This window comes from Podarcis cretensis (assembly GCF_951804945.1).
Source record: "Podarcis cretensis genome assembly, chromosome: 5".
Taxonomy (NCBI): domain Eukaryota; kingdom Metazoa; phylum Chordata; class Lepidosauria; order Squamata; family Lacertidae; genus Podarcis; species Podarcis cretensis.
This window is the reverse complement of record NC_137174.1, coordinates 92680834-92706575: the sequence shown is the minus strand read 5'-3', so window position 1 is coordinate 92706575 and position 25742 is coordinate 92680834. Positions and strand designations below refer to the sequence as shown.

Sequence of the window (25742 nt, the reverse complement as noted above, 5' to 3'; positions counted from 1 at the left end):
AGCTGATTTGAAATGGAAAGCGAGCCTGTATCTCAGGGTCACCAGGAAAGGTGTGTGAATGAGAGAGAGACATTTCAGTTTCCCATACATGGTATATATAGACAAACCGCACTATCGTTTAGCAATATTTAACGGAATCGTTTTTGACTTAAATACTTGATCATGATCACTGCACTGAGGAAGATGGAGATGAGGTGTGAGAAAACCCATCTCCAACATCTCCAGCTTGGAGATTTCCATGAACATCTCCAACAACTCCCAAATAATCATTGCTTGTGCGAGGGAATTGTATACTGTATAAAAGATGGGCTTTGTATGTAAGTGTATTGTGTATGTTTAACTGTCAGCTGCTCTTAGTGGGGAGTCGAAGATTGCGGATCGCCTGGCAAAAAAAAAAGAAAAAAGAAAAACCCTAATAATTTCAAAACATTCAATGGAGCGGCGGTGACGTCACGGGGGTATTAGCATATGAGGAGGGGATAAAGTCAGTGTGGCTGAGGGTGATAAGGCCCCTCCGGAGGAATTCACCGCTTGTTTTAATACATTAATTATTTCGCCGCTGCCCGCAAGTTTTTGCCATTTGTAAGAGCTTAAGCCTTCTCGTGGAGAAGGGACTGGGCGGGTTAAGGGTGCAAAGAATCCCTTTGCAGAATGTCTTCTAGGTCGGCGAGCGGGAGAAATTGCTCAGGGGGATCTCACGCCCGTCCCCTCCTCGCAGAAAAGAAGTGCCATTTTGGAGAAGGAAAGCCATGGGTTGCTATATTGCTCCTTTTGAAATATGGATGGGGTAGTAATCCGTACTATTTACGTACATACAGGCTATCTGCAACACATCCTACAGCCGGGGAGATGTCCTGAGCTAGGGAAGTGGGGAGGACAACCCTGCCTCACTGGGAGAGTGGAGCTCTGGAGTGGAGCCCTTGCAGAATCGCAGCCCGAAGATGCTTAAATGGGATGCAGCACAGGATAGGTGCTGTATTGCGCTGATGTCAAGATGTTCCCTGGCGACAGGGGAAGTCTCAGCACCTCCGTCTCTTCCCAGTCCCATCGGAAGGAAGCGGATTCTGCCGCTCGGTCACTTGTCCTCATGTGTTGTTATATAAAACTTACACACGGATGTGTATATATATCTCGCCCTGTTCTTCCACTCTCAAAGGAACGCCCATTAATTTTAGGCAAAATTATTTGGAGTAAATCCTATTCCGGTCAATGGGATTTACTTCTGGGTAAGCACGCTCAGGATTGAGATGCCCCGTCTGATCAGGTGCTGTTGGGAATAATAAGGTTTGGGGCAACTGAAGAGAGGATCTTCATGGGCTGATCCGTTGCCCCAGTTAAGCTGCAGGTCTCTTGGAATTCGGAGATCTCCCCTAAGCACATTTCAGGAGCAGTCGCAACGCTTCCCAGGGAACCTCCATCGCATAACAGCTCTGTTTAACTGGGCGACGGATCCTGGTTGAACAGCTGGCAAGGAAAGACCCAAGAGACGATAATGCAGAGCCAAACTCTGCCCCGCTTTATGAAGGGGCATCTCAAGGGGGAGGGGGGAGATAGGCCCTTCTCTGTCCGCCAGGGATTCCCTCAAATTATGTTCCGACAGCAGAAGGATTAGAACACAGAGACAGAATTTTGTACTGAGGGAATGAGAATGGCAGGTTCGCAGGGCCCTCTTAGCAGCAGCCCCGGGGTGTTCTCCGTAAAACCAAGGCTTTGCTCAGTCGGGAGCCTGCAGCGGTGATAGCCTCTGTCCTGAACTGGACTCGAACCCGCCTTGGCTGGTGACATCCGCGACCAGCGTCCCAAAAAATCCTTCCTAGTCTCATTACGCTCACATCAACACTTCTAAACGAAGACCTGCGAAGACATGTGCTACAAATGCGAACGAAAAAGCGCCCAGGAAACCGCGCGAACCTGCAGGCTAGGAAACTATGGCGTGCATTCCTGCTTTTGCCACTCTAGGCGTGTAATGTCACTAAGGTCAATGGGACTTCTCCAAATGTTTTCTATTAGCCAAAGAGTTGTGACGTTGGTGCGTCTGTTCAGCGCACATACCGAACCCAGGAGATATCTTATAGGCCTCACTAAAAACAACAAAAAGACTCTGATGGGTCTGGATTGCAACCTGGATCCATAACCCAACCACTTAACTGAAGCTCAAGGGTTTGAGCTGATGGGCTGATGTCCCTTCCTGAACACATACAATACTGCCCCAACCCTCCTGATCGCAGTCATATGCAAGTTTACTCAGAAGCAAGTCCCACTGAAATCAATGATATTTCGTCACAGGCCTGGTTTGGAGCATAGCCCTAAAAGTGTTTAGGACTGTGTCGACAATCCTTCTTTACACAAGTGGTTTAGAACTGGGACACGTGCAATTATTTCTGTCTGTGATGATATATATACACATAAAGACAGATACCTAAACCTAGATGTTGCGTTATTATCATAGCTGTACTATGTAAGTGTAAGTACAGATGTAGGGAGAGGAAAGAATCTAAATCCATTCCAAATAATGGGATGTATGGATCGTATCAGCAGACAGGCCATCTTCACATCCCATTTGACGCCAGTGACAAAATTCCTTCTAATTTAAATGGGTCTGCAGTGCATTCACAAACAGCTTATAAGTATATGATAAACACAACACTGAAATACACTGGAGACAGGCAGGTATTCACAAGCCAGTGCAGCACAACTATTCTTTTTTGGCCCGTTTAGAAGAGCAGTTTCTAAATTTGAAACATGGCACCCCACTCCAAATCTCAAGGGCGTTTGAACGCGCAAACTCAGCCCTTTCCCTACAAACGACCATCGCAGACATTTGAAATGTACTTCCCTCTTACGTACCTAAAAGCCGATAACTAAGGTCCTGTTCGCAGGTGAGGGGTTTTGCCTACAGACTATAATAGAAATGTGAAAGCCACAAATTCTGAAGAGTGGCGCAAATATAGGGCTCTGGAAACTAATTGTTTCAAGTAACCTATATTTTTAACAAGGGAAAATAAGTGAGAATTATTGGGGAAAGAGGCTGGTTGGAGAGGCTTTTCATCGTTTAATCCGTCACTTTCTCAAATAAAGTAACGCAAACTAAGGGATGTAACAGCGAAAACTTAAAAGCTGAACACATAATACATTAGAGATCGGGATAGCAGGTTCTGCAGCATGAGTTAACTAGCGGCTAGGCATTCCCATAATCTCTATTGCTCCTCACAAACCCTGAAGTTATTATTCAGAGATACTTCTCATTTGAGTACTTTAACTAAATCTCTCATTCATTCATTCATTCATTCATTCATTTTGAAAAGGGTTTTAACCCAGGTGTGGAAACTGTAAATTTCTCTCTACAGTTTTCTTCCCCACAATGACTAGATACAGTAGATGCGGCATGTCCATATGATAAATACCAGTAGTACAGTTTCGGGGTTGAAATTATTATATATATATATATATATATATATATATATATATATATATATATATATATATAATGTAATACACACACACACACACTTCTACCGCACGCCAGTTTCACCACAATGTATAGTTTACCTGCATGTAAATCAATTAAGCGCGTCAGCTTGTCACCTTCAGAACACCAGGGACACAAGTGAAATGTACGAGAGGGAAATTGACCGGGGTTGTTCCTCAGCTGCCAAGGTGACAACTTGAATTACATTCCTAATGGAAAGGGGCTACTTTCCCCTCGATGCTAATTTGACCTTCAGAGAATACACGCTCTCTAGCATTTACTTAAGGGGAAAAAACGAGGAAAGCAACATCAAAACGATATGTAAAGAAGAAGACAACGTAAGATCGCACCTGGCCTTTTAACTCTTTGCAAATGGAACTAGTTTCCCCAGAAGTTTAAAAAATGAGCATCACGTTGTCTACGGCTGAGTTTGTGGGAAATGGGGCGAGGGGAGTTAGTTTATATGTGTGGGTAGAAAACTAATATTACTAACTTGCTGGCACAATCAAACTTCAATCTCGGAACTATTAGCTTAAAACTACCAGCAACTGAAAAGTAAAACCAAAACACACAAAGGATCTGTTTAATTTTTTTCGTCCAGTGGGCTAAAATGAGGACCCCATCACTATGCAGTTAAACGTTATTCCTTGTCTCCCTGAGGCGTTTGATCAGTTCTTTTCCCATGTGAGGAAACTGGCAGCTCCAAGGCCGTCAGTGGAACTCCCATAACAAAAGTCCTGAAAAGCTGAATGAATTGGGCATATAACTACTACTTATACACACACACACACACACACACACACCCTCCTATCCTTTGCAGCTTATCTCTTATTCATGCAACATATATTGTCACCTAATCTCACCCTCAATATTGCGCTCCCTCGCTTTTTTTTGTAAGCAGCTACCACCACAACAACTACTATGACAAATTCCTTCCCGGCAGAAATTAACCAAAACTTCGTATCTGTCGCAAAACAAAGAGGCAAAGGTGAAAAATTGCGAAAAATGGAAGGGGTTAGTTATTTAAAGGTGGTTTGCTAATTACTCTTCCCCAGAGTTTAGGGAGTCATTGCCATCTGCGTCTTCCCCACAAGGAAGGATGCTTTGAATAAGTTTTGTTTTGTTTACTTACATCACGGGAACTATAAGGTTTGGTCTTTGGTCTTAACGTATTGACTTAGCCGGAAGTCCAACTGCCTTAAACAGAATTGACTTACTAGTAGGGCTGCAATCATGGCCACATTTTCTTGGGAGTAAGTGTTACTGAATTCAGCAGGACTCCTCAGTAAATCTACATAGGATTGGGCTGTGTGTTGAGGACCTCAGCTCTGATTATTTTAGTACTTGAAGACAATATCAAAACCTGATTCCATGCATGTGAGTCAAACTGAATTCAATAGGAGTAACGCCACATACCTAATCACTACTGATTAATCAAGAAGGAATTAAAATACATCCAATCTTTCTGTCATAGTATATTGTGTGTGTACATATCACACAAGTATACTCCAAAGTGCAAACTTAAACTGAGACTCACTTCATAATGTCTTTTATGGGATACTTCATGCACACTGGAATCGTCCTCAACACAAAACCAGTCCTTATTTCCTTGAATGGAACTTTTTTTCTGGGTACTTTGAATATCCACCCACCTAATGCAGATACCCAGTAAAAATGCTCTCTATACAATTGCCAGTTCTGGCTTTTATGGCCAGAAAAGCTGTAGGATTTATATAGATATATCTGTATTTTCACATCTGTATTTAAAACAGGCAAATGCCTACGATGAGCTACCGCAGCCTATCCCACAGACCCAAAAAACCAAACCACCTCCCGGCTCTATGCTCCATTGCATGGCCCTTATTGGAAGAGAGAAGTCCGAAGTACCTTAAAAGCCGAAATCTGTTTGCCGTCCAGATTCAGACAGTCATTCCCCAACCCCCCTTGAGTCTTGGAGGCCAGCCTTGCTTGCTTCTGGGTTTGTGTTCAGAGCTGGATGGAGAAGCTTGGGAGGGGCTGGGGTGGAGAGAGATCCTCCAGAGATTGCTCTACCGCAAGAATTTGTCGCTTGGAGGAATAAGTACAGCTATTACAACCAAATCTACTAGCAGTCTAAATAATTAATTGAACCATTGCTCTTTGACCCTTGCAAAGTCCAATAGGGACCCGTTTGTAGTAATAATACCCCCCAAACGAGCCCTTGTCAAATATTCATTTAGTGGTTAATTCGAGCCATTTCCCCTTGGGACAGCCTGTAATACCAGCCTCTCCGGCTTGCCAAACCCTGTTAATCTACCTCTCCAGGTCAGCAAAATATTTTAACACCCCGTCCTTAAAATGCTACCAATAATAATAATAATAATAATCCTCCCCCTCCCAAAAAAAAAGAAATCACAGGGGATCTCCTAATCTTTATCCATGGTCTGTCTATTTGCTGGGGCTAGGCTTAGGGAAATGTGACACTCCATCTCTGCCACCCGACATCCAAGCAACGTGCCTATTTTTAAAAGGAGAAGAAATATAGGTGGAGAGCAGCCCTTAAAAAGGATCATGAGCCCCACTTAAAAGGGATATGGGGGAAATACATTTCTACACGCTGAAGGAGCAAAAGAGGGGCGTTAAACAACTGTTATTCCTATATTTCAGAGATAGGAGGGAAATCGAAAATGCTGCCTCCTATTTGTTAAAGCGGCTGAATAAGGCGGGGGGGGGGAGCCCTTTCTAGATTTGCATGAATAACGTTTCTGCTCAGTTCATTTAACTGTGCCTATCTCACGGCCTCAATCACGGCAAGAGAGCGGATTGCAAATGCGTTTTCTTAATCGCGCATACAAAAGCTCATTATAATTTTCATAATAATAATAAGTTTTGGTCACCTCACAGTTTGGAATGGAGGGGGAAGGTGGCAGAATTCATTAAGCAAATTTTGTTTAAAAGCAAATGCTTATCTGCGGCCCTGGGTGCATTTGCAAGCGTTCACCTAACAATCCCGCCACGTCGCTCAGTTTCTTTGACGACGGATTCAGACCAATCTCTCCCTTCCAGGTAATCAACTAAAATTAACAACAACAAGAACAGTGTCGAAATCGGTAGTACGGGATGAGAGAATTATCGTGAAAAGTGTACATTCAACAATTTGAAATGTGAGCGAGAGGGGAGGAAAGCTTTTTACCACGGCACGTGAAGAATCTCTCCTGGGCGCGTTTACCATCGCAAGCAAATCCTTCCAGACCGTTTTACATTCATAAACGTGGGGAGGAAATCGGGGCGGAGGACTTAGAATTCCAAATATTAATTTAACCCTTCTGTCCTATTCCTTTCTGGAAAGCGAGCAGATCGCTCCTGAGCGCCCAGTAGCCCAAAGAGGGGTGAAATCCTGCGTGTGAGACTCTTTGTAGAGCGGCCTTCTAGAAAGCAAGGCCTGAAATCAAACCCACCGATTGTAGTTTGCAAATTGTGGAGTCACACAAAGGGCTGGTGGAGAGGGTTTCAAGAATTCAATAAAATGCCCCGGACTTTTGTAATTAAACACCCTGCTCCTAAGAACCCGCATTTAAGCACTTTTACGGGGAAGAACCTCACTCACATCAATGGCACTTGATTCCGAGTGAACGGATTCCTAAGAACACATTGCAAGGATGTACAGTCATGGGACTGACTTTCCAGCAAGCTGTGTCCTAATTCTTGCCTTGGAGCCCGATTTGGAACAGATTTACTGGAAATTCCCTCCCAGTAAGCATGTTTAGGGTTTGTTAGGAAGCCGTCCAAGCACACGGTGTCACTTTCCCAAACAAATGGATTTCAGCTGAGATGCCAGTAAGCGGCCTAAGCTAGCAGCTAAGGAAGAATCTCTAAAATAAATGAATAAATTGAAACACCTAACAATTGGCATTCAATGAGAAATAATAGTTTGCTGAGGAATAATTAAACACTTGCTTCTTCAGCTTTTTTTAAAAAAATTGTACGATTTCCCCCAAAACGTTCTACTCTGAAATGGCTTTCAGAAATCCTAAACAACAGTATTCATTTTTGGTTCGGGCGGTGAAATGTATACTTTCTGAAATTTGCTGTATGTAGGAGGGAAATGGCTCTATAGTGCCTGAAGGGTTTCCAGAGAGAAATCTAGTCTGCGCCAATGTCTTAAGCTTCTGTGGCGAGGGCTCTACCGTACAGGCCCGGATTTATTCCATTTTCACCCCAGATTTGGCATTAGTTTTTCCACTGATTCCCACAGAGCATACTTCTCTATAAGCCTGTTTAAAATGCAAACCACGATTCACAAAACTCTCACTTTCACGATCCTCAGGCATTTGTCTGCAAGAATCACAGCCCAGTCCCAAATATACTTGAAAATAAGTCCTATTGATTTTCATCGGGCTTTACTTCCGCATAAGTATTTCAGGATTGCAAATAATGTCCCATTGATTTCAGTAGAATTTACCCAACAAACAGGTGCATTACAAACGGAGAGATGTGGGAAAGCAGATATCTTTACAAGCTAAGGCTCGACATACTTTTTCTTACTTTTAAAAAAAGTATATTTAAGGGTACAATGAAAATAACAGCATAAAGTTAAACAAGATATACCTCTCTGCCAGACGAAGTTGTCTTCTTTAATGTGCGTTTTGGAGGGGTGGGAGAGGGCTTGAGTTTCGCAGCTTTTTCCTGAAACTGGCTGCTTCACCTCGCTGGTGAATTATGAACTAGGAAGAGAGAGCTTTTGTGAAAGCCTATGGCATTACAAAATTGAATAGATTATTATTCTCAGTATTGATGGCTTACATTTAAATCCACCCCACCCCCTCGCCCTGGCTTTCTCTTTCCCCACCTCCTCAGAGACCCAAAACTCCCTCGTCTGCAATGAAAAAAACAAACCAGGGAAAGTTTAGAAAGGCGCAGAGAGCTGTCCGTTTTTGCGTTGTTGTGGTGCAATTGCCTTGAAACCGCGACTTTGCAATTTCCCCAAAATACACACGGAGGACTGTAGAAAACACACACCAGCACACACGCACACCCCAGCCAACCAAGCCTCACTTCAAGTCCATTTTCTCCCAAAGCACAGCGCTTCGAGCGGAGATCGCCCTGCTTACGACAGAAGTTAAGGGAGCCACGCACCTCGCTCGCTTCCTGCTCTGCTGGTTCTTCTCGCGTTAACAGTCCAGCCTCATCTGAACTCCGGGGTCTTTGGTCAGCTTTCAGGTGGCAACAAGTGGTCGTTTCTTCCAGCAGCGAAAATCACCCAACCGACTTTCTATGCCATGTTACTTTTCTCATTTATTATAGCAGAAGAAAAGTGTCACTTACAGTCGGCTGCGTTTTCCATTGTCGAAGGATTACTCATTTCATATAGTTATCTGGGCCACATCCAATTTCAGGCCTCGCATTATTTTAAGTAGAAACTAATTGGCACTGAAATTACCTTCTGAAAACAAAGCAGGAAAAGATTTCCTCATTCCTAGAGTGTTATTCTACAATATTATTTATCACACCAGTTTATAACTGGTCCTTGAGCAGCACGGAATTAAAAAAATAACATAAAATTCATCCTGCTTTCTGAAAATAAATCGAAGACTCAAGTGTTATTTCAGTGTCCATATTTCAAAAATTTATTTATCTCAAACTGTGCATAATGGAGTAAAAACTTAACTCAAATATGTACCTGTTTATAAGGATGGTATTAGTTCAAATATATATATGTCTGTGTATATATACATATCCATGTATATGTATATATACATGTGTATATATAGATGTATGTATGTATATGTGTGTGTCTATATATATAATATACATATATGCACACCCACATACACATGGACTGCCGGCGGACTGATTTCAGATAATACACAGCCGAGTACAACTACGGGAAATGAGGAGGGACAAAAATTAAAAGAACTTAAAATAGCGTCACAATAAATTTACAGAAATATTACAAACCATAAGAAAATATTTCAAACACAAGAATTTCAGATTGTTTTGCTGTCGTTTTAGCTGAACAGGAGAAAGTTTGAAAACAAAAAAAGCTATTTAAATTAACAAATGTGTGTGAACCTGCAAGACAATTTTTGCTTTTTAAACAACGTGTAAAAAATGTAGTACACCCTAAACTTTTGCCCTTTTATATAAAAAAACAGTTCCAGTTCAATGGTATGCAAGTACTTATTCTATTTATTTTTTTGCCTTTTGTACAATTGCTAAAACAATTAAAACGTCCAGATTTTTGTTTTAAAATAAAATTCAGCTTCCTTTTTTGTGCAGCTGCTATAAATCCATCTATCCAATTATCAGAGCGTCTTAAGTAGACTCTGATGTATTTTAAAAATAATTGGCAAATTCTCAAGGTTTCCCCCCTCCTCTTTTTAATATAAACAATGGGCTTTTCGATTGCCATGTTTATTTTGATAAATACTGTACAAAAGTTGCTTGCAAATATTAAAACATTTCCCACCCCATTTCCCAGTCTCCTTCCCTTCCCCCCTCCCACCTTCCTACGTCGCTTTCTGGAGTCTAGTTCTAAAGATTATGGGTCAAGACTTTTTTTATTTTTTACTTTTAAAAACCTTTTCTGCAAAGTACCATTTCCATAGGAACTTCGAGGGTGGGGGTGGGAGGGATGGGGGAGAACAGGTTTGGTGGAGTCGCATCCATTTCCAAAGGAGAGGGAGGGAGAAAACAAAAATAAAAAGATCTATACAAGTTCCTTGATGGGTTTGGATTTTTTTTCATTTTTTTTGTATCTGATTGGTTTCTCCCTACCCAGTTATTCTCTGTACAAAAATAGTGCCCCCCCCCCCCAGAAAAAGAGGACAGGAAGGGGAGAAAGGGGGAAAAAGTCAGAAGTTCAGAATTTCTAATAAAAGTTTGTTGCTGGGTCTAGATTTCTGGCCCTCGCCTTCCTCGCGTCTCGCCCACCCCCCGTGGGTCTTACATATGGGAGAGCGGGAGCGTGCCGTTTATGGCCGTGCCGGGCACAGGTGCGTTCTGGTAATGCTGCGACATGTGCAGTCTGCTGGGGGCGGCCGGCTCCGCCACTTCAGGCCCGGGCAGGTACATGCTGATCATGTCCCGGAGGTCTCCGGTTTGGCACGGAGCCCTGGAATGGGAAGACGACGTGACCACGGGGGGACTGGAGCTGGACTCCGTCTTGACCACGGATCCCATGGAGCCCAGGCTCATCCCCGGGGTCCCCTGCTGCGAATAGGACATGCTGCTGTAGGTGGGCGAGCCGTTCATGTAAGTCTGAGAGCCCGCCATGGAGTTGTACTGCAAGGCGCTCACGTCGTAGCGGTGCATGGGCTGCATCTGCGCGGCGGCGGCGGCGGCGGCGGCGTTGTGCGCGTTCAGGCCCGGGTGCTGCGGGTACCCCAGCTGCTCCTGCATCATCCCGTAGCCGCCGTTGGTCCAGCCGTTCATGTGCGCGTAGCTGTCCATCCGCTGGTTGACTCCGGCCGCGCCCAGCGTGGCCCCCACGCCGACCCCCGCGCCCATGGAGTTGGAGCCCGGCGCCAGCAACCCGCCCGGCAAAGTGTACTTATCCTTCTTCATCAGCGTCTTGGTTTTCCTCCGGGGTCGGTATTTATAATCCGGGTGTTCCTTCATGTGCAAGGCGCGCAGCCGCTTGGCTTCGTCGATGAAAGGTCTCTTCTCAGCCTCCGAGAGAAGTTTCCACTCGGCCCCGAGGCGCTTGCTGATCTCCGAGTTGTGCATCTTGGGGTTTTCCTGAGCCATCTTCCGCCGCTGGCCCCGGGACCACACCATAAAGGCGTTCATGGGTCTCTTGACCCGATCCGGGCTGTTCTTCTGGTTGTTGGCCCCGGAATTACTGTTGCCCCCCGCGCCTCCCCCCGCTGTCTGCTGGGGGGCGGGAGGCTTCAGTTCGGTTTCCATCATGTTGTACATTCAAACGGCTTTTTTTCGGCCGAGGGGGCGCAGCAACGGGCGGCCGGGAGGTTTCGGAATGGTGGTGGGCAAACAAACCAACGCAGCCTCGAGGAACTCCGGCTATTAAAAAGCACACCGGCGCATAGAGAGAGGGCGAGGGAGAGAGGAATCCGACAATCGCCCCCCCCCAAAAAAAAAAAAATAAAAGGAAGGGGCTGTAGGTGGGACAAAAGCGAAGAGGAAAGGCAGCCGACAGGAGCTCGAGAGTGTCCCAACCTGGACTTGTCTTCTCAGGGAGGGGGGAGGGAGGGGAGAGCTCCCCCTCCAAAACAGATCCTCCCCCGATCGGATCAACACCGGGATCTTCCTCCCTCTGCAAGCAGCCCACGGACGACTATTCAAGCAGGAGAAGCATAACAAAGAAGGCTTGGAGAGTCTTGATTGAGAAACTTCTTCCTGGTCCGTTTCCCCTCCTTTCTTTCTTGTGATTCTTTCCTTCTTTTCTCTCTCTCTTTCTGTATCTCTGTAAGACTAAAAGAGCCAGCAAAAGTCTCTTTCCCCCCTTTTTTGTTGTTGTTGTTTGTGTGTGTGTGTGTGTGTGTGTGTTTTTCCCCTCCTAAACACTCACTCTCACACTCTCTCCCTCTGTCTTTCTCTCTCTCTCTCTGCCTTGACAACTCCTGATACTTTTTTGAACAAGTTAATAGACAACCATCCATGTGATGGGGGGCTTGTCAGGGAATAAATGCGTTTGCCCCGGCCAATCAGCGCCCGCCGGCTCCTCCACTGAGCACAAGCCTCGACTCGGAGTTTTGCATGAAAGGGGGCGGGGCTTCCCGCGCGCCAGCCGGGACAGCTCGGCTTGGGGAAGCGGGAAGAGAGAGAGAGAGAGAGATCGAGGGAGGGCGAGGAGGAGGAGGAGGAGGAGGAGGAGGCGGGTCTTGGAGGCAGCCACTGAAAGGGCCCCTTGGAGCTCCTCTTACAAGCAACAGGTCACACACGCCTTGAGGAGGAAGTGTGTAAACAGCATTCTTGCGACATTAAAAACAAAACAACAAAAAGCCCCACTCCGCAACAACTTGATGTTGACTTGAGACTGAGTGAGGAAGGTTGCAACTCCCCCCTCTTTATTTTCATTTTTTGCGTGACAGATGGGGGGTGGGGAGAGAAGGAAAGGCAGCAACCCTGCTTCTGAAGGCTCCTTCTTAGGATTTTAGCAGGACGAGGGATCTGCTAGTTTGGCTTCCTTTCCCAATTGCTAAGCCCCCCCATCACAATGCCTCTACGACCAGCGCAGGCTGCTAACCAGCACGAAACGCAGGGGGCCCACAAATAGTCCCCACTGCTTTTGTAAGGACCTCATTTGCTGCCCAAGAGTGCTGACAGCCCCCCTGCAAAAGAAGGCCCCTGCGCTAGGCCTAGACGCCTTCTGCTCCAACCAGTGGCGTTTGTCAGCACCCGGGGCAAGGCAAGTAATTTGCGCCCCCTAACCCGTGAATTTGCGCCCCCTAACCCTAACCCCCAAATGTTGCGCCCGGTGCGGCCGCCCCCCCCCCCTGCATCCCCCACGCTACGCCACTGGCTCCAACCGAGCTGACCCCTTAGGCCTTCTCCGCTGAGGTTGCCATCCTTCTGGTGGCTGTGCAACCAAGTTTACTAGAAAATAAGGCCCATGGTGGCACCCGGGGCACTTAGGAGCAGACAACTGGGCAAACCCAGGCTCGGCAAGAGCAGCAGACCCCTCCTGGTTCTGCTTATGGACAAGACTGTGATGACCTCCCTGCACGCACACTTGAGGTACTCACACCCAGTGGCGTAGCGTGGGTTATCAGCACCCGGGGCAAGGCAAGTAATTTGCGCCCCCTAACCCATGGATTTGCGCCCCCTAACCCGTGGATTTGCGCCCCCTAACCCGTGGATTTCCCTAACCCCCAGATGTTGCGCCCGGTGGCCGGCCCCCCCTGCACCCCCCACGCTACGCCACTGCTCACACCGCAGGCAAGGGGACATATTTCTTAATAAACTTGTGTATGGCTGGGTTCTTCGGCTATCGCTGCGACCCAGGGCTACTGCGATTTGCCTGGCCTTTGGCGGCTCTTAATTTACACGAGGTTCCCTTGCGCGCATCCGTGTCATTGGCACCCGCGAGATTTACTTCCACAGGCAAGGCATTTCGGTTCGGAGGGCTGTTTTCCTTTCTCAAACCGACGCCAAGTTCCCTCCAGGCTCGTTGGCCTCTTTCTGCCCCTTCCCCCAATTCCACGCCTGAAAGCAACGCCAAGCTGGGCTCCCTCTCCCGCCCCCCTCAACATCTGATCCTCTCCAATATTCTTCTGGTGGCTGCTTTGCCGCAGACATTTCTACGCGGAATAAAGGAGTGCTGCTTGCTTGCCTGTCTTTCTCTCCCTTTAGCCCGCACTCCTCTACTCCCTCAAAAGTCTAAAGGCGAGATTGGCTGAAAAGCCCAGAAATCCTCCTAAAAACTGTATCCCCCTCCTTGCGCCGCAATCGCTCCCCACCCTCCCCGCAGCCTTCTTCTCCACGGTTACAAAGCGTGGCCTTCCTTCCTTCCCCTCCCTTGCCAGCCTCGCGAAACAGGTGCGCAGGGACGAGAGGAAGTGGGGAAGGGACGGGGCAGGAGGGAGAGCCACGGGCGCGCGCGCAGGAGGTGCTGGAGGGAAGCTTTTCGACCGGGGCCCGCGGGGGAGTGGGTGGGGGGAAAGAGAGGTGAGATGAGATCCCCCCCCCCGCCACGGCGAGGTGGCGACCCAGCTGTTACAAATAGGTAGCTCTTCTTTTCCCCCTGTCACGATGCTCAACAAAGCGCCAGCTAAGTTTACTTCGAAGCTCTCATTAGGATCTTTGGGGCTAAAACGCACTTGAATACAAAGAAACGCACGCGCGCACCCCTCCCCCGCGCACCATTTCAGCTTTATAAAGTGCTTAAACATTGTTGCGGGGGCTCGCTCTCCCCCTCCCCCCCCCTGCGCCGCTTTAACCCCTGAAACTGAATAAGAAAAAAATGTAGAGATTTCTATTGCTGGACACGTTCCGTTTTGTTGGAAACTCCGGCAAATAGATTATTTTCTCCCCCACCTCCTCCTCACTCGACATTGCTTTCACGCTTTTTCTGCATGCACGTGAAGGACCCTTTTCAGACCACGTTCAGAAAATACAGCAAGCTACATCTAACTTAGAAAGAAAAGGCCCGACACACACAGACGAAATAAAACGGCTTTTCCCGCTAGCCCCGATTTTTCTTTTTTAAGTTTGTTGGAAAACTTCAAAGGGATGCCACGGAAGGAAGGAGAGTGGGGAGGGGGCTGGATGGGGGAATGGCTTCCCTAATATTAACTATATTTTTCTTTCTTCTTTGGGACTTGGAGAGAGACTGCACAAACTGAGAAAGTCTTGATAACATTTTAAAACTCTTAATCGGGTCAGTTAAAAAAAAAAGCTGAGAAGTGATTTTGAAACACAAAAGGAAAGGAGAAGCGTCTGGAAGGACGCCTGGACTTTTAGCGCTGGGGGTTTTACGCATGGGGTTGGTGCGCCCCCTACTGGTCAATTCGCCTTTCCCCCTTTAAAACACACACACACTCTCTCTCTTACACACTTATTTTCCCTATAAACCAAATACTTCTCAACAAGGCTTGAAATAATAAAGCAGGTAGCTGGGCAATGTGAATATCATCGCTACTCTACTTCGTTAGGCTTATGAATATTAGTTTATTTATTTGTATATTTCCTTACTGAGACTTACACATCAGGAATAGAAGCCTGCGCCTGCAATCCTCAGACCGCTAGCTTTCACATAGCCTCCTTGATTTTATTCATTGCAATCGTAGTAAATAATATCCAACCGTGGCCCTTACATTTTCCCGTATGTGGAAGAAAACAGACAGTTAACGCTGAGCTCCTCTCCCACCGACTCTCCGCCCCACACATATATGGAGCACGCCTAGTTGTCCAGGCACCATATTTAACTTTGTTGTTGTTTATAATTTAGCCTAAATAGTTGATAACGTCCTTAAAAAAAAATCTTATGGATAATTAAGTTCGAAGAAAAGGGGTGGGTGTGGGAGGCTGTGATTTTGTCTCTGTTAATACAATGATAACTGATGGCTGGTGAGGTATTTTTTTAAAAAAAGGGGGGGCAGCACACACATCTTACTGTACATGGAGGCAGTCTCCTAGCGGACTGGGGAAGAGGCTGGGAGTGATCCCCCCCCCCTAATCCACACACACACAAACGCATAACTAGATGCTTTTTATTGGCACTGAACTCTATAATAACACAGTTAAGAGGTTAAAGTGGCTGGTTTCGCTCTTTGTTAATTGCATTTATCATCTAAATAAGGTATGGAGCTACCTAACAATTGCGTTATCACGAGTATTTACCGCTTTATTTTAATTAGCCGTGTTTTCCTTATCAGTGCAATGAACTGTCTCTGGCATATATACATAATAATGCGCTATAGAAAAATAAGATAAAAGCGATAGCGCATTGCACGGCCCCCCCCCGTCACCCGCGCCCAATCTTCACTTTTCCTTTTTCAGACCTAGGTATACACGTATACGTGTCGAGAGATCCTGGCTTCCCTCTTAAACAATATTTGTGCACACATAGGTAAAGATAAACTGAGATAGCGATAGAGTCACCCACGGTTTTATCTTCTGCTTCAGACTAACAGCACCTCATTCATTTCCCCCCTCCGCCAATGGTAGGATACAGACATTCTCTAAAGAGAGGCCTGGAGAGCGACGTTTTAATCTGAATGGATTTAAAATTCGTTGCCTTTGGTATAATTTATGGAAATGAAATAAACAGCCCCCTCCCAATGTTTCACAGCGACAGAGTGTTAAGGGGGGGGGGAGAGTTACTGTTATGAGCTTATTAAGAAGAGGTGTTGAATGTTTTAATGCCTCGGATTTGTATTTACTTTCTTTCTGATCTAAACTACCACTTAAGTCAGCAAAGGCTGGCATATCCCGACGTGTGTGTGTGTGTGTGTTCGGCTGCAGGGGGAGGGGTATATATTTTTATTAGTACGATTATTGGTTTGTCTTTGCTCAGTCTTAACTTACCAAGTTATCTTGTCTTCAGGAGATGGAAAGATTACGGCCCCCTGTTTTATCTTATTTTATTTGGTCCTGAGCTGCAAATAGAGGTTTAACTTGCAGCAATTAGGCGGGAGCTAGCCAAGCATCTTACTATTATGATGCTCGTTAAAAACCCTTCTTTTCTACATCTGCATTTGAGTGTGTTCTCCTGTACTCTTAATCTTCTTATGGAAATGAAGGCGAGCGGCAGGGAACCAGCGGAGACTTAGAGAATGTCCTTGTTAGGATGGAATTTCTCAGCATTGTTAATTAGCAGAGTTTGACGACCACCAGTATTGGGGTGGGGTGGGCGCTCTGTTTAACCACTCACAGACCCTTTGGCTAGGAAGGACCGAGTTTTTTTTCTTTATTTAATGTTGTAATTTGAAGGGGGAGGGGACTCTGAAAAGAGCCTCCCGTTTGACAGTTAGGGGCTAAGAGAATTTTTATCTCCCGGTGAAATAATTACTGCCTTGATAACTCAATTGTCTGCAAAATGTCAACCTGTGACCTCAAAAGTTTTTATTTTATTGCCCCCAAAGATTTCTTTTTAAATAACAAATGTAACGAGTACACAAATACTCTCCCTGCACTCTTTGACTTGCTTGAATACATTTTCCAAAAACCCTATTTTAACATGGTTCTTTAAAACAAAGTAGTCGCCAACTACTGTAAATTCTAGTTATTTCAAAAAGTCACAAGAAAAATGAATGTGCTGATGAATTTCGGTGGAGGGAGGGATAAGAAATAGTTCCAGGTCCAATAAATCTGTTGGAAAGAAGGGTCCTCCATAGTACATAGTACATTCAAGAAAGAAATGTTTTGTTTTCACTTTTAAAACTATATTGACAGTTACATATTAAAACTCATCATTGACTGCCAAAAATTCAGAACACCACTCAAATAATGGAATGTCATGCTGTCTTTGAAAGCTAGACACCTTAAAAGCCACATAAACAAGAAAATGCATCCCTGGAGACTGTTCAGAACTAACTGTAATAAGAGCAGTATAGTAATTTAATATATCATGTAATATAGGATAATATATGTATTTGGTTCATCACTTGGGAATTATTATACAATATTGTTCATATTGTAAGGGACTACCATGTAAGTTAATAGTTATATACAGTTATATTATATAGACATAATCCACATTCTGAGAACAGCTATATTTTTTTTATTATTATTGAATTTGTACACCGCCCTATACCCGAAGGTCTCATATTATATTCCACCCCAGCCATATGCTAGTATGATCCTATCTATGTTATGCTAGATATAGGCTTATAATATGAGCAACACCAATACTTTTGTTTGTTTGTTTAGTAGCATTCTGAACATGCACCTAGCACGTGGACTTCCCTTATGTTCAGAAACATTTCCGTTCTAGAATAAAGGAGAATTCCACTCAGGACTGATTTAAAGGAAACTCGACGTTTTCTCCTACATATTGGTTATGGATTCCTAGATAGCACAAATAACGCAACACGCACACCAATAACTGTGAAAGTGGAACTTTTTTGTGTAGTTGGAGAAAGAGAAAAGGGAGGTGGTGAAAAATGATGTACGTTATTTTATTTCATTTCATTTTTAGAAACCCAGTCTACGGTGCTCACAGTGAATTAATAAGAAATCGTGTGTGTGAATACACATTTCAAAATATGTAAACGAGTGGTTTCAGTCTTTAAAATTACTTTTATACTAGTTAAAAATCGCTTATTACTTTGAAATTGCTACCTGAAGGTGTTTAAACTGCTTTGGCCCTTTGTCCAGCAAGCCACCCGATTGTCACTCTCAGATGCAGTATTATGTTCCTTAGGGGGAGGGGGCGACAGTGATTCCTCACTAAACCCAACTCTGCCCCATAAGTCGTCAGACTCCCAGATTGTCTCCCCTCCTTTTACCTCCAACAACCGAAAGAAGGCAGGTCAAGGTTTTTGCAGATAATTTTTTAGTCTTAACTACCATTAATGACATTATTATATAAGAAAGGAGTATTTCTTTTCTCTCGGTAGTGAGAGAGCCTTGATCGAACTGCCACCCGCGCTCTTCCAGGTTGTCCTACATTTACACACAAACACGCGGTTTCAGATGAAAGACCCCAAGACAAAATAAGATAATAAAAATAAGGTAACAAAAACAAAATCTCCTTAATGAATTAGTCGACTTCCATGGGTACGATGCGACCACCTCTCCCTATAAAAGAACGGGGTTTTGTTTTGTTTTTTGCTTGTTTTTAAAGAGGTTGTTGGGTATATCCGGGTAGTACTAAAAACAGCGGAGAGGATAGCAAACCACCTGTTAGAGTGATTGGATGAAATGTCACCGGGCTGCACAGTTTAGCAAACCAAACGGTCCCCTTAATTCCAGAGGGGCTACTCTAGAGTAAGGAGCTTGACGGGTGCATCCTGTAGGTTGGCCTGCGAGCGCTCCAATTGGAGAACAGCCTTTACCAAAGGTGTCATGGGTTTTGAAGACGCTCGAACTCAGGACGAAAGGGAGAAACGTGCTTGGCAAACCCTCACAGTGATCAACTCCCGCCCGGAAACCTATGTCTCCACTGTGGAAGGATGTGTGGATCCAGGCTTGGCCTCCACAGTCACTTACGGACTCACTGTTAAGACCGTTATCATGGAAGACAATCTTACTCGGCAACGAGTGATTGAAGAAGGAGGAGGAGGAGGAGGAGGAAGAGGAGGAGGCCAAGAAACCAAGGCTTCCATTCATAATGAATGAATTTGTAATAGCCACCAACCCCCATCCCAGACCCCACAAACTAGGCGCATAAGATCGCATATTTGTATCCCGCCTCAAGTAACCCAAATTAAATTCCACCCTCAGTTGCCTATCTGCAAATACTGATCGGAATTTCCATTTCTCTTGCTGGTAAAGGTAGGCGTGAACACCCCTTAACTATCCTGATACTGAGCAAGATTTTTACCCCCAATTCTTCACACATTCTCTTTAAAGTAAAAGTAAATTGCACTGTGTTGCGGTTGAGCTTACTTTCAAATCAAGTAGCTTTAGGATCACAGCCATGGAAAGTAAGTCCCATTCAGTTCGGTGGGAATTTAGAGGGAACGTGTTTAGGATTGGGCTACCTTGAGGAGCCCAATCCTAAACACGTTCCCTCTAAAGAATATTACTAATCTGCATCAGACAATCTCGCAGTAAATGCTGCAAAGAGGATTACAATCCTCCCTCCACTCCTAAAAATGCATTGATAGGCAGAGAACAAAGCGAACTCCTTTGCCCCTCTTTGACCACCCTGAATATGGGCAGGGTGATTAATGCCTATTCAGGGGCACCTAAATCCTCCTTATCTTGTCTGCGCCTTTGGACCCAGATCCTAAATAGCCTTCCTGGAAATAAATTCCATAGGATCCAGCGGAGACTAACTTCCAAGTGGTGTGTTTAGACGCAGCTGGCGCCTTTAAAAACCCTCGGAATTACCCTTCTCCTTCAACACCCTACTCCAATACTACTCTATCCCCCATTCTCTCCTTCTTCCGAATAAATGTGATCACACCCTTGCTTTAAAATAAGCACCCCAGAATCTTGAAAATAAATGCGACATTCCAGGACCGCTAAATAAAGACTCTTTCGGTGCGCTGCGCTGCACCTTTAATCGGAAGTCAAAGTCTCACAGCGCAGAGCAAAGCGTTTTTTTCAAGGGAAGCGTGGATAGCTTGCAAGTGACAGCGTCGACGCCATTCCACTTCATAATACGTGTTTTCGTGCTTAAGGTGCCACAAGAATCTCGGCTGATTTTGCGGCTACAACATAACAGGTCTCCCTTTGGGAAAGGGCGCGCAGAGCGCAGCCTCCGTGATCTCCCGTCAGGATCACTTTTGCCTGACGATTTTTAACAAGCAAACTTTCTTTCCCACTGGAACTTGCTAAATTCCTGTTTAACAGGGTTGCAGTCCTATGCACACTCACGTGACAAGAAGGTCCTCTGATTCATTACTTGGAGGAAATCCCCTTTCCTTTCAACAACATGTCAAAAGTAAGATTGTACAGTACTAGCTGAGTCTTCATCCTCACACCCTGGCCAACCAAACGCTTTATGGCGGCAACCCAGAGCAGTGTCAGATGGAAGTAAATTCTGTGGAATGCAGTTCTAGCTAATGTGCTTCGGACCAGAATATACTCGGAAGTAAATCCTATTGATGTCAATAAGCCATATCCAAGCAAATGCAGTTGAGGTCAAAGTACTTCTTCAGCGGAAATGCTTGAATCCGTTTCTAGAAAACTGTAGGTACATTACATTAATAGTAAATGTGTTCAAGGTCGGACGGCCTGTCACTACTGCTGCAGATTTACTACTCCGGGATTAGTACTGTGATACAATCACATGAATGTTTCAATAATTATAATGGGACTTCTAGTCAAGCAGTACTGCCGAGTCCGGGTTTTAACTCAGTTTAAATCCATCTGGGTCGGGGAACAAGCTGCTGGTGTCACTGGAGTCAAGAGCTGCATTCCTGCAAAAATGCTGCGCCGGTCCCATGGACTTCAATAGGATTTAAGCTGCCCAACTGTGCGCAGAGCTGCAACTCATGAAACAGAGATGGACGCGTGTCTCGGGGACAATGTCAACTCTGCAAAACTGCCTCCAGCTTTCTGGGGGGAAAGCTGCCGCAATCCCAAGCACATCCGTTGCGCCAAATAACCCCCATTTTCCTTTATGGGGCTTCAAGAAACAGCTTTGGGCTGCTGTGTAACTCTAACTGAAAATTGTGGGACTCTGCTTTCCAGAAAAGCGTTCAGAGTGGTGGGGTATCTTAACTGGGCTGTGTCAGTTCCCCAGGGCCAGAGGTCCGCGGGGCGGGAAGGGATAAACTCTCCTAGCAGATCCGGAGCAGGACTTTTAAATAATTTTGTGTTTGTGTCTAAGGAATGAACTTCCTTCCCATTTTAAGAAATGGCCTAGAGATCAGAGCAAGTCGATCCGAATCCAGAGAGACACTTCTTTCCGTATTCCAGTCAGGGCTGACAGCGGAGAAGTTCTTGAAAGCTTCTTATTTTTTTGCAACCTCGGAATGCGAATGGCGGACACTGGAAAGAAGGGGTCGGGGGTGCGTTCGGAGACTACCAGCACACCTGATCTACAAGGGCTCAAGGCGAGCAGCGAATATTACCAAGTAAAAATATTAACATAAAGGAGAAAGTGTGATAATCTCTGAGTAGGTTTTGTTATGAAATACCTCCTAATTCATTTGCTTCACGATTCACTCTCGATATCAACCCTAATGAAGGGCCCATCTACACTCAGTTCACTAAATACTGTAATGTGGAGCTCACTGATTGATCTGGCAGACAAGAAGAGGCTTCTCCGGCCGTTATGATTCGCAGTGTCAATAATCCCCTATGGATCGAGCCCAGAGACAACCGACCTCATGTAAATGCGCCTAGGCTGCAGAAGGACTGGGGTGCTTCTTTGAATATTTAGTGAGAGGTCACTTCATAAGTTTTTCAGCCTAGAAAACAAGGTGACAAGGCCAAGAGAAAATACTGGAAACCCATCCTCTCTGGAATCCCAGAGAATCTAATCTAGGAACCTTTATTTTAGTGTTCTTTTGCATTTTTGCTTTCATATTTCACCTTCATTCCAAGGAGCTCGGGGTGACGTATATGGCTCTGCCCCTCTCCATATTATCTTCGCAACAATCCTGTGAGGTCCCTTTGGCTAAGCCGCTAAGGGATGGTGGCTGGCCCAAGGTCACCCAGTCAGCTTCATAGCTGAATGGGAATTTGAACCCTAGTCTCGTCCAACACCCTAACCACCACACCACACTGGCACATCCGCAAATGTGTGAAGGAAAACCCAGCTGGACGAGGCCTTGGGAAGACTGAGCTCCCACTTACGTTATTTTGAGTCACTGCTGTGGGGTGACTCCAGAGATGACATAACCGCCGCTATAGGTGTGCTTGCTCCGCGGTCTAAAAATGGCAAGCTCGAACCCGAGGGATTGGTTTTTAACAGAAACGCCTGTCTAGATGTGAACTTGCCCTAACCATCGTCATCTGAGGTCCTGCTCAAACAGGTGACATACCTTCGGGGGTTAGGCCAGTGGCGACCAGGGAAAGGTTTGTTATTCTGTAATTGTTGCCGTTTCATTATTGGATAGATCAGGTGGTTGCATGGATTGTAGCTTGTTTTGATTCGGATGTTATTGTCTGAGAGCAGCCATGAAAGTTTAGCAGTGGGGAGGCGAAGTATATTTTAATTCTTATGTATTCCGCATATAATCTTAATGAAAGAAGAATTCACACTCAGGATGGATGCAGACAGATGGATAGAGAAACGGGCAAGGAACGCCTAGATGCATTTTTACTACAGGTAAAAATAAAAAGCCTGCCTATCTGAATGCGAATTTCCTGGGAGTCATACCTAACACAAGCTACATTTGTTGCTTCCATGTTAATGGCTTGGGTCAGGGTGGTAGGCTTAACCACTTTCAGTCGAAATGCTCCTGCTTAACTGGTGTGCAATGGGACTCCTTGCAGCAGGGCCCTCCCGAGGGTGTGGATGGACTCTCCATCCTAAAGCTTTTAAAACGGTACATTTTACATGGAGGTTCAAGCAAATGTTAAGAAAGGTTCCGGACAGAAGCATCACGGGATCCGGTGGTTTATACATGGCACTCTGTATGAATAAGACTGATTTCCTCTTACATATAATACTGTATGTACACTCGAATACAGAGTGCGCACAGACCCTCAAATCCGTTGCTAGGAAGGGATCTCTTTGGGACGCCGCTCTTCCTTCCAGGCTCCTGCAGCTGCAAGGGCGTTTGGGGTATGGACTTCTGTTTCGCTTAAGGATTCTTAAGCCGTGCTGCTTGCCCTCTCAGATTCCTTTCCAAGGAGGAAAGCGTCCATACCTCGGTGGCGAATTGTCTCTGGCCGCTTCCTAGAGGACCTCTACAAGGGAAACCTTTTCGCTTCTCAAAGCAGAGCGTTTTCACAAGGGAGACAAAGGACTCCGGGTTGCGATGAAGAAGCTGCTCATCGTGGCTTTGTTTGTTTGTTTTGACCGCGGCACCTCTGAAGAGCTCTGTGGAATCTTATCCTTGCCCGATTACTTTTCACACAGGAAACGGGCAAGGACCCTAGAAGTTGGGCCTAGGGCTTGCCTAGGACGACCTTCTGGAGGTTTATTCAATCACACCCAGTTCAATGGGGTTGACAGTGTACCTATGACCGCAGTCGAGGACGCAAGCCACGTTCCAGGGCGATACTGCCATTGAAGTGAATGAGTCTGGTTTGCCACCGTTTAAGGCACTTCTTTCTCACTTGCCCCCTCTAAACTCAGTTCGGCTCATATCAAAAGAAATACCACCTCCACACAAAGCCCCCCCCCCAATGCACCTACCTCCCCACCCACCCCACACAGTACTTCTCACATTGGAAACTTTGGGAAATTGAGGGACGACAACTTTCCCGGATCATGAGGTCATACAGAGGTGTTTTCATTAAAAACCAGCAGCAAGAGAATTTGATTTGGGAGGCGGCTTGAGACAGAACATGACGATGAAGAATGAAATTTTAGGGATTCATTCCTACACATACTTCTCTGGGAGCAAGTCCCATGGAACTCAATGGCTCTTACTTTTGAGTAGATATGGATAGGTTCATACAGCCACCCTTATTGTTGGGACCTAGCTTCAACTGAAATAAAGAGGACCTGTTTTCAAGGAGCAGTTTTATATTTCCAATATTTGAGGGTGGGGGATCAGACCCATTAGGATTAAGAAGCATTTATTCAGAAGCAAGTTCCAATGATGGCCTTTACTCAGTAAAAGTTGTGACCCTGGGTTTGTACCACATTCTCCCTTTAGATGTCTATGGATGTGATTGCAGGAGGTTTGCTTGTTTTTGAATTTTTACTGACTGTAGTTTTAATTTTTACCGATCTGTTGCTGTCAGCAACTTTGAGCACGTGTTCAAAAGGCTGCACAATTTAAAACAAATGAGTAGGAGTTCTCAGGATTGTGACCTCTGTCTATTGACTAGAAGGTACAAACACAAACACCAGACGTCTAACTGTTCTAGATAATTTTACATGCGGGAAAGAGGTGAATCTGAACAATTTTATTTTGCTTTATTATTATTATTAAATTTTACCAACGTGTTTCCAGATAACGTTGACAAGAAAATTATCCGGGGGGGGGGGAGATGCTGAAACATTCTCTTCAGAAAGATATACAAAAATATTATTCTTTTGACTGGCAACTTGTTAAGTGTTGTTGTTTTATTACTCTAATATGTAAAATCTTATTTCAAAAGAAACCTGTTGGCAGGGATCCCCCACCCCCAGGTCTCCAAATATCAGCAAAGAAGTTTCATTACAACTGCAGCTTTTTAAATCATCTCCAGTTATGTTGATTCTGTTGTTTTAGAAGTCCAGCATATGGGCTTTTAATTATTTCCAAATTAAACATATGCCATGATGCCATACTTCTCTCTCTCTCTCTCTCTCTCTCTTTTTTAAAAAAGTAGATACTTTTAATAAAAAAAGGGGGGAGTTGGAAGTATTTTAAAATTATATATATATGTTACTTTTTTTTAAAAAAAAGGCCTCTTATGAATTGAAGGAGGACTTTAAAAACTCAAGAAAGAAGCATTTCACCCCCTTTAAGTAGGGTCTAGGTTGGATCCTCGAAATGCTCACTGATGTTGAAAAGGAAACTTTTGCAAGCGCAGTGTGTGGTAGGTACGTCCCTTTTCTATTCTTTGATTTTAATTGCTAGCCTATTTTATCTTGTTAAGTTTGCTAAACTGTATGTGCAAGACACAGAACCCAACACCCAAGAACAAGGTTATTGCTCTACGTAGGACTGGCGCTGTGGCCAACAGGGGGCGCTCAGACATCCAGCTCAGCCCCCGCCTCTCATCTAAGCCCATCACAACCCCGGAAGAAGCGGGTACAAGCTTGCAAGCTTAGCAGGGTCGAGTACAGATCTTTAGTCCTCATGGATAAAAAGAGATTAAAGGCTAACTTCCGTCTCTCTCCCTCTCTTTCTTTCTCTCCCCCCCCCCCTTTTTGGTATCAATTTTAACCAACTACAAAAATGTAGAGCTTTTATCCTTTGATGTCTCTCTAGAAAGAAACTGTTACATCAGCTGAGAAATTACATCGTTTGCAGAGCCAACAAATCTAACATGAAGTGGGGGGAAATAATTTAATTAATAAATGATCTTCCTTAGAGGCACTTAAAAAAAAAGAAGCAGCCTGATCTTTGCCTCCCCTTTTTCTTTCCACCCCGCAACCACAATA

At 45.0% G+C, this 25742-nt stretch overlaps 2 protein-coding genes across 13 annotated transcripts in view; both read right to left on the bottom strand.

Annotated features, from left to right (window-relative positions):
• Positions 1–25742, bottom strand: part of LOC307217112 (uncharacterized protein) — a 479205-nt gene that overhangs the window by 87267 nt on the left and 366196 nt on the right. The gene's annotated exons all lie outside the window — the stretch shown is intronic.
• SOX2 (SRY-box transcription factor 2) lies at positions 8968–12159 on the bottom strand. Its single transcript, XM_079978247.1, has one exon. The coding sequence runs from the start codon at positions 11366–11368 to the stop codon at positions 10394–10396; it is 975 nt and encodes a 324-aa protein (XP_079834373.1). The 5' UTR covers positions 11369–12159; the 3' UTR covers positions 8968–10393.

Excerpts from the sequence above, each read along its gene's own strand:
- SOX2 (XM_079978247.1), bottom strand. The coding sequence starts at position 11,368 with ATGTACAACATGATGGAAACCGAACTGAAGCCTCCCGCCCCCCAGCAG.